Genomic DNA, 15,279 nt, shown 5'->3' with positions numbered 1-15,279 from the left:
ATTACCTGATACGAAGAGGACGGGTTATCATACGCATTTTTGATCATAATGGTAGCTACACGAGGCCATTGTTTGCGGCAAATTGAACCACCATCACGAAGCCAACGCGTAGAAGATTATTATCGTTATTGTCGCTTGAAAATCGTGGCGGAGAAAGAGTATGCGTATCGGGAACCGATGTGCAATTTATTCGATCGTCGATCAACCAACGATTCACCGATGTCGAAGTAACCATCCCTCGCAATTTATGGCTGAAAGATTTGCGATTCGTTTCCATACGTTTATGGATATGCGTCTCGCTGGTCTAATCGAATAGCGTTTCGAGTAGTTGATGGTTAAATGTAGGCCGTGAGAATTTATTGATCATTCGCTTGATATTTGCTTTATAATGCGTGGATGGCTTTTAAATGGTCGATTAGGTTGTCATTCTGAGATGTTTTCAGAACAAATTCTATGTGGTAACTGTTGTGCGTAGGTTTGAATGTTGATCTTTGATGGAAGTGATTAGAGTGATTTATTGTTGAGGTTGTTGTTGACGACTGGTTGCAAGTTATGAAAAGATATGATAGATTTAAACATGTGGTTGCCTTTACTTGTATATGTATGTATTTACTGTACATATGTTACTATACTGCATACATATGTACATATATGTATATGTGCATATACACATATATATGCATATACATATGCATATACACATATACGTATATGTGTGTGTATTGTATACATATGTGTACATACATACATACATACATACATACATACATACATACATACATACATACGTACATATAAATCCATACCTATAAATGCATATACATATACATATAAATATACATATGTATGTGTACTATAATATGTATCTGTAGGTGCGTCACATTAGATAGATAACATATGTATATCTACACATGTATACATACGTGTATACACGCATATATCTATGTCTATATATATATGTATTGTTCATATGTGTACATTTCCTTATAATATAAATACACAGATAAAATAATATCACATTCTGCTACATTATATGTACTATACATATGTACACATATGTAGTTAAAATTACATATGATATAATAATAGTTATAACTATACAAACATGATATAATATAATATACTGCACATAACTATACATATTCCTGATAAAATTTGACTTTCATTCATCTAACTGTATTAAAAATTCAGAAAGATGAAAGTGTACGTGTGAATACAATAAAAAATACGCCTGTTTTCTTGTTCTCGTGCTTCATTAAATCTGAAGTACTCCACTTTGCTCCGGATTTTCCTAATTAACTTCGAGATATTTTTGATCCACTTGAAAGTTACCATTTAATCAATGAAATTGCAACCTTCATCTCGATATCCGTTAGATCGATGTCGAACTCGCTAGCATTGATGCATTCATGCTTCTACTTGAGAAGTTAATTTGGAATTTCTACGTGTTCGGATTACTTAATTTAGTTGAAAGAATTATTACGTTTAAATTATTGGAGAGAACTATTTCTTTTGATTTACTTAAAAGGACTATTCTGCTGAAATTATTTAAAAGAACTACTACATTGAAATTATTCAAAAGAATTAATACATTGAAATTGTTCAAAAGAACTACTACATTGAAATTATTCAAAAGAACTACTACATTGAAATTATTTTACATAAATTTTTACATTGAAATTACATAAAAGAGCTGCTACTTTGAAATGATATAAAAGAGCTACTACTTTCAAATTACTTAAAAGAACTGCTACTTTGATATTATTTAAAAAAACCACTACATTGAAATTATTTTAAATGAACTACTACACTGTAATTACATAAAAGAGACACTACTTTAAAATTACTTAAAAGAACCACTACATTGAAATTACATAGGAGAGCCACTACTTTAAATTACTCAGAAGTAATTTGAATTTCAAATTTTTCTTTCTGCTGACTCCTACATTGAATTAAAAGACCAACACCATACATTAACCCCTTAACCTATGACTTTGTGAGCAAGTGCGTCGGACAGACCACTTAATTGTAGTTGTAATATTGAGACAGACAAAAAATGTTAAAATGTTAGGGATATTCTGAATATGGCGATCATTGGTGCATTGAAATTAAAATTAAACTTGAAAGTCAATCGTGGTGAAAATAGGAACCATATTTGTGGCATTTCTACAGTTGTGTGTCGCATGTGCGTCATGTGAGAGTCATATGTGTCATGTGAGTCATATGTGCGTCATGTGAGTCAATATGTGCGTCATGTGAGTCAATATGTGCGTCATGTGAGAGTCATATGTGCGTCATGTGAGAGTCATATGTGCGTCATGTGAGAGTCATATGTGCGTCATGTGAGAGTCATGTGTACGTCATGTGAGAATCATATGTGCATCATGTGTGCGTCATGTGTGCGTCACGAGTGGAACACGATATTGTAAAGCAAGGATTAAAATCTATTTATAACAAATTTTGCTTATTACACCTAAATAAAATTCACCCTGCAAATAAGTGGTCTCTGGACTTCAATATAAGTAATTTTACAAGATACAAAAATAAAGTAACACGCAACCCTAAAATTATCTCAAAGAAGATTAGGGGTGGTTCAGATTTACTGCGGTAAAAACAGAGATAACGATAATAATTATAAAACGAAATGACCGAAATCTAGTCGCGGCGTTCCATCGAGCATTCTCGAGCAAGAATTTATCCTCTTCCACCCGCTTCATCCCCCTCGATTCGTCTCTATTAAATACGCGGAGTCAGAGAGGCTAGAATTCCAGTCGCGAATAGAAATGTCATTTCGACGAGTATAATGCACTCGATGAGACGGCGACGCGGAATATTCTCTGCGAGAAGAAATGTCATTGAACACACTTTAAAAAAAGAAAACGTAACCTCCCCGGGTCTTCGGCCTTCTCGATATCACGACGATTCCTCCGCGTTGCGTCCTCGACTTTTATGTCGGTCTCGCGACTTCTGCCTCGGGTATCACCCTCCCCTGAAGGTTCACGGGCAACAGAAAGTTCAATGGGATTCTTTGAATCGCGATCTTTGCCCTTCGTATCATATTCCACGGATTCAATTTTCCTTCGAGCGGGAATTTATCGGGAGGGCATTAAACTTCTCGACATTTTCGCTCGCTTCAGATTTTTATTCGACGCTATTGGAAACTGACGATCGAGAACATCGACGATAATATTTGTATGCGTGTTATATAAAATAGACGTCACGCGAATTCTCTAGCTTTACGTCACTGATTTCGATTGGAATGTTTGATCAATTATGCACTTCAATCATTATGATTTCCACTCTGTAACACCGGTTCTAATCATTTTAATAATTGATTCCAGGTATTAGTGCGATTGTTGACTTTCGATTAAGGGGACCGGAAAGTTTAATTATGCAGCTGAATTAAAGTGGTGACTCAACAATTAGGTTAGTGATTTCGAGTAGAATAGTCATTCATTTTAATAACTGATTCTAGGTATGATTATTGCGATCGATTGTGGAGTTTCGATTAAGGAAAGTTTATTTATGAAGCTGAATTGAAATAGTTCAGTTTCCATCTTCCTAAATCAACAGCTCCTTAAATCCGCATCACCCTAAACTCGCATCTCTCTAAATCCCCATCTTACTAAATTCCCATCTCTCTAAATTCCCGTCTCTCTAAATTCCCATCTCTCTAAATTCCCATCTTCCTAAATCCCCATCTCTCTAAGTCCCTACCTTCCTAAATTCCCATCCCTCTACATTCCCATCTTCCTAAATTTCTATCTCTCTAAATTACCATCTTTCTAAATTCCCATCTCTCTAAATCCCCATCTTCCTAAATCTCCATCTCTCTAAATTTCCATCCCTCTAAATCCCCATCTCTCTAAATTACCATCTTCCTAAATTCCCATCTCTCTAAATCCCCATCTTACTAAATCCCCATCTTACTAAATCCCCATCTTCCTAAATCCTCATCTCTCTAAATTACCATCTTCCTAAATTCCCATCTCTCTAAATCCCCATCTTCCTAAATCTCCATCTCTCTAAATTTCCATCTCTCTAAACTCCCATCTTCCTAAATCCCCATCTCTCTAAGTCCCCACCTTCCTAAATTCCCATCTCTCTAAATACCCATCTCTCTAAATTCCCATCTTCCTAAATTTCCATCTCTCTAAATTACCATCTTCCTAAATCCCCATCTTCCTAAATCCCCTTCTTCCTAAATCCCCATCTTCCTAAATTCCCATCTTCCTAAATCTCCAATCCCTAAATACTCAACAAGTAGAATGATTTCGATTAAAATAATCGTCCATTCTAATTATCACGACTGAGCTGAATTAAAAATGCAACAAATATCAATAATTAGTAATATGATCAATTTTAATTACAATAATAATTATCTGAATCATTAATTTCAACTGAATTATTGAAATTATTGATTATTAATATGAATTATTGAAATTATTAATTATTAATTTGAATTATCGATTTGAAATAAAATCACCTATTTTATAATAATAAATTTTAGTTATCAGAAAAATTAAATTTTTATTATACTCCTTACATATTTTTCACCTTTTAAACAATTATTTTACCCAATGAAATTCTCACATAACCCATCGGTTTCCGGCTTCTCAGTACCATAACGAAATTAATACTATGATAATGATTACCAGAATCATAAATGTTTGAAGTAATTAATTAACGAGCTCGTCAATTTTCAATCCCACAAGCACACGGCAGTTGTTGACGCAACTAACGAATATTGTATATAATTAAACACATTAATATCGATTTAATAAAATAACAATTACACAGAAAACAAGTGAACTCTGAATTTCCGTAACCCCATTCCTCAGAAGGGGTTGCAAAACCCCTGCGAAATTGAAATCGAAATGCTAAACGGAAAATAAGAATGTTCGGGCGGAAGGAAACTTGTTCGTCGAACGAAAATAACGTGGAACGCGTTTTCCACGGAAAATCTAGGGAAATAATTCAGTAAAACGATCGAGAGAAGCATCGTTTTTCCGCGGTCGGACATCAAACCGCAACACGAGGGTGAACGAAATATTCAAGCTGCATTTACAGATCTCGAAAGTAACTACTCGAGCAATTAAAAGAAATCCATTTGCATTTCATCGCGTTTGCGATTTTAAACTTTCAAACAACCGATCTTTTTTGATATCCGTGCTTCTTTTTTTAGTAAAATTTCCATTCGATTAATTTTGATAGCAAAGAGGGTGACTCAAATTTTTGATCGGTGTTAGCTATTGAAATCGAACGAGCCATCGAATCAAAGGATCTGACGAATTGTAATCAAAAAAGGATTTTAATATAAACGGTTACGGTAAATTCTCGTTCGCGATACGAGTCGTGGCGGTTCGTCATCGAAAATCAATAAAGTTCAATTTATTAAAATCCTATTTTATCGTTGATGTGCTCCGGCATTGCGCATGTATGTTAGAATTTGTACATATGGTTTTTTAAGGAGAGTGAACGACCCTTGGGATTCGATACGATTTTTATGCAATTCAATTATTCAATTATTCTATTATTCAGTTGATCGATTATTCAACTGTTTTATTATTCAATATTTGAATTATTCGATCGTTCAATTATTCAATTATTCAATCGTTCAATTTTTCAATTCTTCAATCGTTCAATTTTTCAATTATTCAATCGTTCAATTTTTCAATACTTCAATTATTCAATTATTTCATTCTTATGGTTTCGATTTGAATTATTACATTTTTAACTTTCCAATTACCACCCGTCAAAATTTTCTACTCTTCCAGATTATACATTTTCAAGCACGAAATTTTTCAATTTTTCAATTATCAACTTTCTAAATTTCTAAATCCCTCAATTTCCAAATCTCTCAATTCTCAAATTCCTAAATTCCTAAATTCCCATCTTCCTAAATCCCCATCTTTCTAAATTCCCATCTTCCTAAATTCCCATTTTCCTAAACTTCATTTTCCTAAATCCCCATCTTCCTAAATTCCCATTTTCCTAAACTCCATTTTCCTAAATCCCCATCTCCTTAAATCCCCATCTTCCTAAATTTCTATCTCTCTAAATCCCCATCTTTCTAAATCCCTATCTCTCTAAATCCCCATCTTCCTAAATTACTATATCTCTAAATCCCCATATTTCTAAATCCCTATCTCCCTAAATCCCCATCTTCCTAAATTCCTATCTCTCTAAATCCCCATCTTCCTAAATTCCTATCTCTCTAAATCCCCATTTTCCTAAATTCCCATCTCCTTAAATCCCCATCTTCCTAAATCCCTATTTCTCTAAATTCCTATCTTCCTAAATCCCCATCTTTCTAAATCCCCATCACCTTAAATCCCCATCTTCTTAAATCCCCATCTCCTTAAATTCCTATTCCCTAAATTCCCAAACTCCCAAATCCCAAATCCCAAAATCCCCAAATTAACAAAACTTCACTCTCTACCCCCACAACGCAATTCCAACTACCCTTCATAAATTCCCAAACAATTTCAACACAATTTCACCGCTACATATCTCCACTACAAGGATCAAAATATCAATTTCTCTCGCATTTCAAAAAACTGCACCCTACAATTTTTCAAAACTACTATCTCCAGTAGCTCCTGCATAAAATTTAAATTCGATTCGCGTCTCAAGGATCGTGCACTTTCGTTATCACAGAAAAGAGCAAATACAGAAATGCTACACTGTTCTCATAAATCACCCGCGACAGAACAGAGCGTCGGGGATATCTCGTCGTGTCGCGACGGGATATCAGATTAAATAATAAATAGAATAAAAAGAATAGCATGGGTATTACTCACGTTCTCCTCGACGGTCTTCTTGATCTTCACGCCAGCCTCCACGACAGTTTTACCAGCTTTATTCACGGCGCTGTATAAAAATCCACCCAGACTCTTGGCACCTGCCAGCGCCTTCGTGGGAACTGCAACGAGCACCGGGAAAAATATAATGAGCACCAACGTGATACGTTATCCGGATGAAATTTGATGGGGGACCGCGGAAAAGAAAGACACGAAAGGATTTCGCGAGGGACTTTTACAGGAATCCGCTCCAGATACGTCAGTCGCTCGTTGGACGTCTCTCGCGGGTATTTTAGCATTCGTCGGTCGACGAAGCGCGAAAGTATACCGACGAAGAACGTTCGAGCTGTGTTTCGACGGAAAATGACTTGATCACGTGATGCAATTTCCCCCCCGGTGGAACAGCGATAAAACGGTAATACGATGTTCCGGAAGAAAGCTGTACCCAACGCTAGAAGAATCCTGATGTTTCGCTAACGCTGCAGTTCGTTTTATCAACGGGTCAACGGACATTTACGGCAGCATGCTGTTTCGCCAGGAAACATATTTTAACGTCGAATGCTCATAGCTTTTGAGTGTTATGAGATTTCCGGTTTTATGGGCTCCGATGTTTCTCAGATGGCGAGATTATATTTCACCGCCAGCTGCGGTATGATTTTATTAACGTTACATTTGATCAGACTGAAATAATTCGATTTGAACTTTTTGCTGTATGTTCAAAACTACGGAATTACGACTGAATTGCTCGACGAGTTATAATTATAAAGTGACCTTCACTCGGTTCTATCACTATGAAGTGCACGTCGTTAGAAGACTACTGTGCCATTCTGAGTGCCATCCAGCGTAAAATCACTGTCATTAAATTCTTTCAAGAGAAAAAGACAATGTGTACCTTGAATGGCAAGATGTAGATATGAATAGGTATTCATGCACATATTGCTATTCATACACACTATTTCCTTGCACCATAAGTTATTTGGGTAATCATAATATAAGTGCTATTTTTACTTATTGGTGAATAGTTTCTTGATAGATTTTAATAGTGGAAGAATCAGTTGATGTATCAATGGAAGCTTTATAGGAAGGTTTTACCAGTGAAAGGATTTATCAGTGAAAAGTTCTACCAGTGAACGGTTCTATGGTGGATAATTCTATCAGTGATTCTATGGCGATTTTACTTCGCGCTTGTCGCCACTAGATGGCGCATGAGGTGAAGACTTTCTCGCTAGTACTCTACTCAGTTTCTGCCCACTCCTTCCATATATTCTCGCGTTTAAAGCACTACTAGCATGTCTTACTGATGGGTTCACTAACTACGGACGAGAAACACTCTCTTCCTATCCTTCATTCTTACTAGCCCTTTCATTCTCTAGTTAAATCGCTAAAATTCTATCAGAGCAAGATTCTATCAGAGGATGACTCCATAAGAGGGATTCTCTCAGTAGAAGTTTCTATTACTGAATGATTTGTTCAGACAAAAGTTCTATCAGTAAATGATTCTATTAGTAAAAGGGTCTATCAATGAATGATTCCACCACAGCTAGGTTCTGACAATGAATAGTTCTATCAGTGGACGATTGTATCACAGCAAGATTCTATCAGTGAACAATTCTATCAGAGCAAGGTTCTATCAGAGGATGACTCCATAAGAGGGATTCTCTCAGTAGAAGTTTCTATTACCGAATGATTTCGTCAGACAAAAGTTCTATCAGTAGATGATTCTGTTAGTGAAAGGGTCTATCAATGAATGATTCCACTACAGCTAAGTTCTGTCAATGAATGGTTCTATCAGTGGACGATTGTATCACAGCAAGGTTCTATCAGTGAACAATTCTATCAGAGCAAGGTTCTATCAGAGGATGACTCCATAAGAGGGATTCTGTCAGTAGAAGTTTCTATTACCGAATGATTTGTTCAGACAAAAGTTCTATCAGTAGATGATTCTATTAGTGAAAGGGTCTATCAATGAATGATTCCATCACAGCTAAGTTTTGTCAATGAATGGTTCTATCAGTGGACGATTGTATCACAGCAAGGTTCTATCAGTGAACAATTCTATCAGAGCAAGGTTCTATCAGAGGATGACTCCATAAGAGGGATTCTGTCAGTAGAAGTTTCTATTACCGAATGATTTCGTCAGACAAAAGTTCTATCAGTAAATGATTCTATTAGTGAAAGGGTCTATCAATGAATGATTCCACCACAGCTAAGTTCTGTCAATGAATGGTTCTATCAGTGGACGATTGTATCACAGCAAGATTCTATCAGTGAACAATTCTATTACAGCGAGGTTCTATCAGTGGATAATTCCATCAGAGAGAAATTCAGGCAGTGAAAGGTCCTATCAGTAGATGATTCTATCACAGCAAGGTTCTATCAGTGAAGGGCTCTATAAGTGGAATAATTCTATCAGAGCAAGGTTTCTATCAGTGAAAGGTTCTATCAGTGGATAATTCCATCACAGCAAGGTTCTATCATTGAAAGGCTCTATAAGTGGAATAATTCTATCAGAGCAAGGTTTCTGTCAGTGAAAGGTTCTAACAGTGGATGATTCCATCACAGCAAGATTCAATCAGTGAATGGTTCCAATAGAGAAAAGTTCTATCAGTGAATGATTCATTCAGTGGATAATTCCATCAGTTAAAGGTTCTATTAGTAGATGATTCTATCACTGAATGGTTCTATCAGTAAAAGGTTCTATTACTTAATGATTCCATCTAGAAAGGTTCTGTCAATGAAAGCTTCTATCAATGAAAGGTTCCAACAAAGAAAGCTCCTATCAATGAAAGATTTCATCACAGAAATTTTCTGATATTGGAACATTCTACCAGTGCAAAGTTCTATCAGTGCAATGTTCCACCAGTGAGAGAACCTATCAGTGCAAGATCCCATTAGTCAAAGGTCCCATCAATGAAAGCTTCGATCAGTAAAAAGTTCCATCGGTAAACGGTTCCATAAGTGGAAAATTCCATCACTGGAAGAATTAATCACTGAACGGTCCAATCAATTGAAAATCCTATCAGTGGAGACTTCTACTAGTGGAAGATCCTATCTGTGGAAGATGCAATCCGTAAAAGGTCCAATCAATGGAAACTCCCATGAGTAAAAAGTCCCATAACTGGAAGTTCATTAAAAGAGTTAAACAATGCGAAAACCTATCAGTGAAAGTCATCAATAAATTTCATCAGTGAAAAGTTTCATCAATGGTTCTCACCACAAGTTCTTATCATCAATGGTTCTTATTAGCTTTTATTACAAGATCTTATTGATAGGTTCTAAAATAGAAAAAAACTTGATAAATAATATACATTAAACTGTCCGATAAGTTGATAACCGATACCTATAAGCTCCTCATTACAAAATACCCCATAAGCTGTATCATTACGATACAACAAAAGATACAAGAAGAAAATAGAATTCGAAAGACCACCCAACCATTAAATTCTCTTTCTGTTGGATTAAACGAAGCTTTTAAGCTCCAACGACGATAACGTACACAGTTCAACCTGTTAATCGATTCACGTAAATCACGTATCGTTGAAAATTAACAGTTTATTCCGTGGATTAATTTCTAGATACATTTTATCGTGCAATATTAAATTTCACCATGGTCGAAGAGTTTTCGTTAATTAAATATTTAACGAAGAATTATATTCGATATCAGGTATCGTAAGAAATATTGGAGGAAGCTGAGGTAATTATCTAAAACGTTCTAGATAGACTGGCTAGTAAAGGTGTATCGTAGTTAATGATCAGGAATTAGTAATTAGCGATTGGTTGTTTGACAGATTCGGTCACAGGGATCAAATGAGCCTTTGTGTTAACACCAAAGGCCATACCTCTCGGTATCAAACTGTATTATGTATAAAGACCGGTAATTTGTGGAACGAGATGAATGATATTTGATAATGTACGCTAATGAAACGTGGATCCGATTTTCTGGTATTAGTCATATTCATTTGGGACGTTTCTCGTTATTAAGTTTATGGGTTATTGGTTCTGGGATTTATGGGTAGTTTGTTATCAAATTTTCAAATTTATAAGTTACAAATTTGGAAATTTTGGGAATTTAGACATTTCCAAATTCCCTAGTTTCCAAATTTTCAAATCCCCAAATTTCCTAATTTCCAAATTTCCAAATCCCCAAATTCCCTAGTCTCCAAATTTCCAAATCCCCAAATTCGCTAGTTTCCCAATTTCCAATTCCCCAAATTCCCTAGTTTCCCAATTTCTAAATTTCCAAATTTCCAAATCCCTAAATTCCTTAGTTTCCCAATTTCCAAATCTCCAAATTCCCTAGTTCCCCAATTTCCAAATTTCCAAGTCCCCAAATTCCCTAGTTCCCCAATTTCCAAATTTCCAAATTCCCTAGTCTCCAAATTTCCAATTCCCCAAATTCCCTAGTTTCCCAATTTCTAAATTTCCAAATTTCCAAATCCCTAAATTCCTTAGTTCCCCAATTTCCAAATTTCCAATTCCTCAAATTCCCTAGTTCCCCAATTTCCAAATTTCCAAATCCCCAAATTCCCTAGTCTCCAAATTTCCAATTCCCCAAATTCCTTAGTTTCCCTATTTCTAAATTTACAAATTTACAAATCCCTTAATTCCTTAGTTTACCAATTTCCAAATTTCCAAATCCCCAAATTCTCTAGTTTCCAAATTTCCAAACATTCAATTGAAGAGATTCTAAATTTCCAATTCCAAATTTCACAAATTTCAAATATTCAATTTTGCACTTCACAAATTTCTAAATCTCCTATTTTCTAAATCACCAATTTTAAAATTCCCAATTCCACACTTCACAAATTTCTAAGTCTCCAAATCTCCCATTTCCAAATTTCAAAATCTCCAAATTCAAAATTCCCAAATTTCTAAATCTCCAATTCCACACTTCAAAAATTCTGCATATCCAATTCCGCACTTCACAAAATTCCAAAACCCCAATTCTAAACCTCCCAAACCATCCACCCAACGCTTCATCTCCCAAACTTCAACTCCCAAACTACATCTCCCAAACTTCAAATCATACACCACGTGTCCTATGTGATGCACTAAATGTGCTAAAACTACTCTCACTAATAACAAAACACCACAATACCTTTTCCCACAGTCTTCCACCGAAACATCCTTCCCTCACTAGGTCTGATCTGACCCCCAAACTGCCACCTGATCGAATAATTAACACTGCGTAGTATCATATTCCCCTAACTCCACAATTATCAAAATATCACCAAGAGAACTTTAAATCGTTCATAAACAAGTCACAATCCGTTCGTTCCCCTTTAGCTTGCCCACGGGCATTCTCCGACAGGAATTCGTTAGCAGAAGCTGCAGTTTACTCTCAAAATGGCATTTACACCCTTGATGGAAAAATTAATGGTGGTTCGCGAAGAAGCTGCGCGTCGACTCGCTGAAACCGCGAACACTGCTCGAGGAGTCGGTCAGCAGCTCGCTCCTCGACGTAAACCGAGGCCAATTTAATCAACCAAATTGAGCCAGTTCGATTCGCGTGTCTTCATCGCATACTTTAGAGCTTCATAGTACTGTACATTGCATTCTTTCTTTTTATTCTGTACTGTGAATCGAGATCGAGTCGGAAAATTCAGGATCGAAGTAGACCATAGGGAATTAACGAAGTTATTCACATATGTGACATATGTGATATGTTCATCACATATGAAGGTGATGATCTGGGGATGTGGATTATGGAGGATGAACGTGGACATTTTGGGAAATTTTTTGAGAAGTATGATAAGGAAATATTAGGTCCTTGATGTTGAAATAGGATCAAGTTTCAATGTGTTGCAAAATGTATTTTGTTTATTGGAAGATATGGGAGCTGTTCACATATGTGACATGTGCCAAGGTGATGATCTAAGGATGTGGATTATGGATGATGAAGGTAGACATTTTGGAAATTTTGTGAGAAGAATGATGAGAATATATTAGGTCCTTGATGTTGAAATAGGGTCAAGTTTCACTGTGTTGAAAATGTATTTTGTTAATAAGAAGATATGGGAGTTGTTCACATATGTGACATATGCGAAGGTGATGATCTGAGGACGTGGATTATGTACGATGAAAGTGGACATTTTGGAAAATTGTGTGAGAAGTATGATGTGAAAATATTAGGTCCTTGATGTTGAAATAGGGTCAAGTTTCACTGTGTTGAAAATGTATCTTCTTATGTGGACAATATGTGAACTATTCACACATGTGACATATACGAAACTGACGATCTAAGGATATAATATAGACGATAAAATTGAACGAGTTTGAGGAAATTTTGTAAGAAATATAACGTAAAAATATTAGATCATTGATCCTGAACTACAGTTTCAAGTTTCACCTTTCAAAAATATATTTTCTTTACCAGAAAATATGTGACCTCATCAAATACACGACATAAAGTGAGCCAACTTCATATTTCAACAAAATTTCTTATTAAATCTGACCAACCAAATACAAACACCTTCCCCTTTTTTTATGATCAGGTAATTCGATGATTTAGTAATATTATTAACTTACCAATTTATAAATTTCGCTTGAAAATTTAGAAGTGTCCAAACCCATATCAAGTTAGCCATAACCATAGAAAATCGGGTAAAATCGATTTACCATCGAGTAACGAGTCACAGTGCAATATTTCTTACCGTAACGGCTATATATCAAATGTCCACGGTAAATTTCGCATGGCGATCGTGTCCGGCAACAAATTATTGGCGAGATTCTAACACGGTGCTAGGCTCGTACGATATTTGGCACCTGTTTCTGGTCCCTTGGTACCCTGCCAGCTTGCACCAAAGTTCAACGATGACTGTTCGCTACTGTTACTGCATTTTATTCTAAGGTGTCACCCTCAAACCACGTATTAATAACGTGCTTGTCAAAGGACGTATTTGAGAATGGCTAAAAATAACACCCTAGTTTTGATCCTTTTGAAACTTCATCGAGTACTTCAAGCTTTTTTAGTTGTGACGTAGACAAATTATTGTTAAAATGATAAATGATTGTTTAAATTACGAAATTGTTAAATTACCAGATCATTAAGTTATCAAGTTATGATTATTAAATTATAATTTTCATGATTTGTACTGTATAATATCATAAGTCTTTGGAACTTCAAATTCTCAAATCTCTAAATTTCTAAATTTTCGAGTATTTAACTATTCAGATCTCCATATTGACCCAGTTACAAATCTCCAAAGTCCTTTAAATCCCTTTAATCCCCCAGATTTCCAAATTCCTGAATTACTAAATCCTTTAATCACTAAATCTCTAAATCCTAAAATTTTTGAATCTCGAAATCTCTAAATCTCCCAATCAGCAAATCTTCCAAATCTCCCAAATCACCCAAACAGTTCCACATTTCCTAATTCCCGAATCTCTAAATTAACAAATGACCAAACCTTCAAATCACTAAATTCTTGAATCACGAGATCACTTAACCATCAATCTCCAAACTAAATCTCTAAATCTTCAAGTCTTCCAAATCTCCCAAATCTCTCAAATTCCTCAAATGTCCTCAGAATTCCTCATCCCTAAATCCTGACACCCACAAATTACTTAGTGTCCAAATCGCTAAATCCACAAATTTTTGAATCACTAAATCACTCAACCCCCAAATCTTCTAATCTCTGAATCTGCAAATTTTCAAATTTCCAAATCTCCCCAATTCCGCAAATGTCCCCAGATTTTCTAATCACAGAATCTCCAAATCCCTAAATTATGACACCCACAAATTACTAGGACCCCAAATCACTAAATCCCCAAATCCTTGAATCACTGAATCACTCAACCACCTAATCTCCTAATCTCTGAATCTCCAAATCTCCAAATCTCCAAATCTCCAAATCTTCCAAAATCCTCAAATATCCCCAGATATCCTAATCCCTAAATCCTGACACCCACAAATTACTAAGTTCCCAAATCACTAAATCCACAAATCCTTGAATCACTAAATCACTCAACCTCCAAATCTCCTAATCTCTGAATCTCCAAATCTTCAAATATTCGAATCTTCCAAATTTCCCAAATTCCTCAAATATCCCCAGATATCCTAATCCCTAAATCCCTAAATCCTGATACCCACAAATTACTAAATCCCCAAATCCTTGAATCCCTAAATCATTCAACCCCCAAATCTCCGAATCTCCACATCTTCCAAATCTCCCAAATTCCCCAAATGTCCCCAAATTTCCTAATCCCCGAATCCCCAAATCCCTAAACCATGAAACCTACAAATCCCCAAATTCCCAAATCTCCAAATTTCCCAAATAACTCAAACCCTCAACTTTGCAACCTAAACTTACAACCCCAGCCCCAATTTCATTATCTAAAAAGTAGCTACATTTTTTTATCACGACCAACACAGAATGGCGTCCTATGAAGTTACTCAGTTATCCGAGCTCTCCCAGCACTGCCAGACACGTGCCCTGATAAAGACGCTTTCGCCAGGCTCCGTAAACGATGAATG

At 35.8% G+C, this 15,279-nt stretch overlaps 1 protein-coding gene across 5 annotated transcripts in view; it reads right to left on the bottom strand.

Moving 5' to 3' along the window:
- The window catches only part of Sap47 (Synapse-associated protein 47kD), a 134,124-nt gene that overhangs the window by 90,369 nt on the left and 28,476 nt on the right, over positions 1-15,279 (bottom strand). For all 5 annotated transcript variants that reach the window (XM_003700817.3, XM_012279794.2, XM_012279792.2 and 2 more), the window contains exon 4: positions 6,804-6,925. In XM_003700817.3, coding sequence (XP_003700865.1) covers positions 6,804-6,925 — 122 coding nt within the window. The remainder of the gene's footprint in view (positions 1-6,803; positions 6,926-15,279) is intronic.

The sequence above is a fragment of the Megachile rotundata genome, chromosome 12 (assembly GCF_050947335.1).
Source record: "Megachile rotundata isolate GNS110a chromosome 12, iyMegRotu1, whole genome shotgun sequence".
Classification (NCBI taxonomy): domain Eukaryota; kingdom Metazoa; phylum Arthropoda; class Insecta; order Hymenoptera; family Megachilidae; genus Megachile; species Megachile rotundata.
This window is presented reverse-complemented; position numbering and strand designations above follow the sequence as displayed.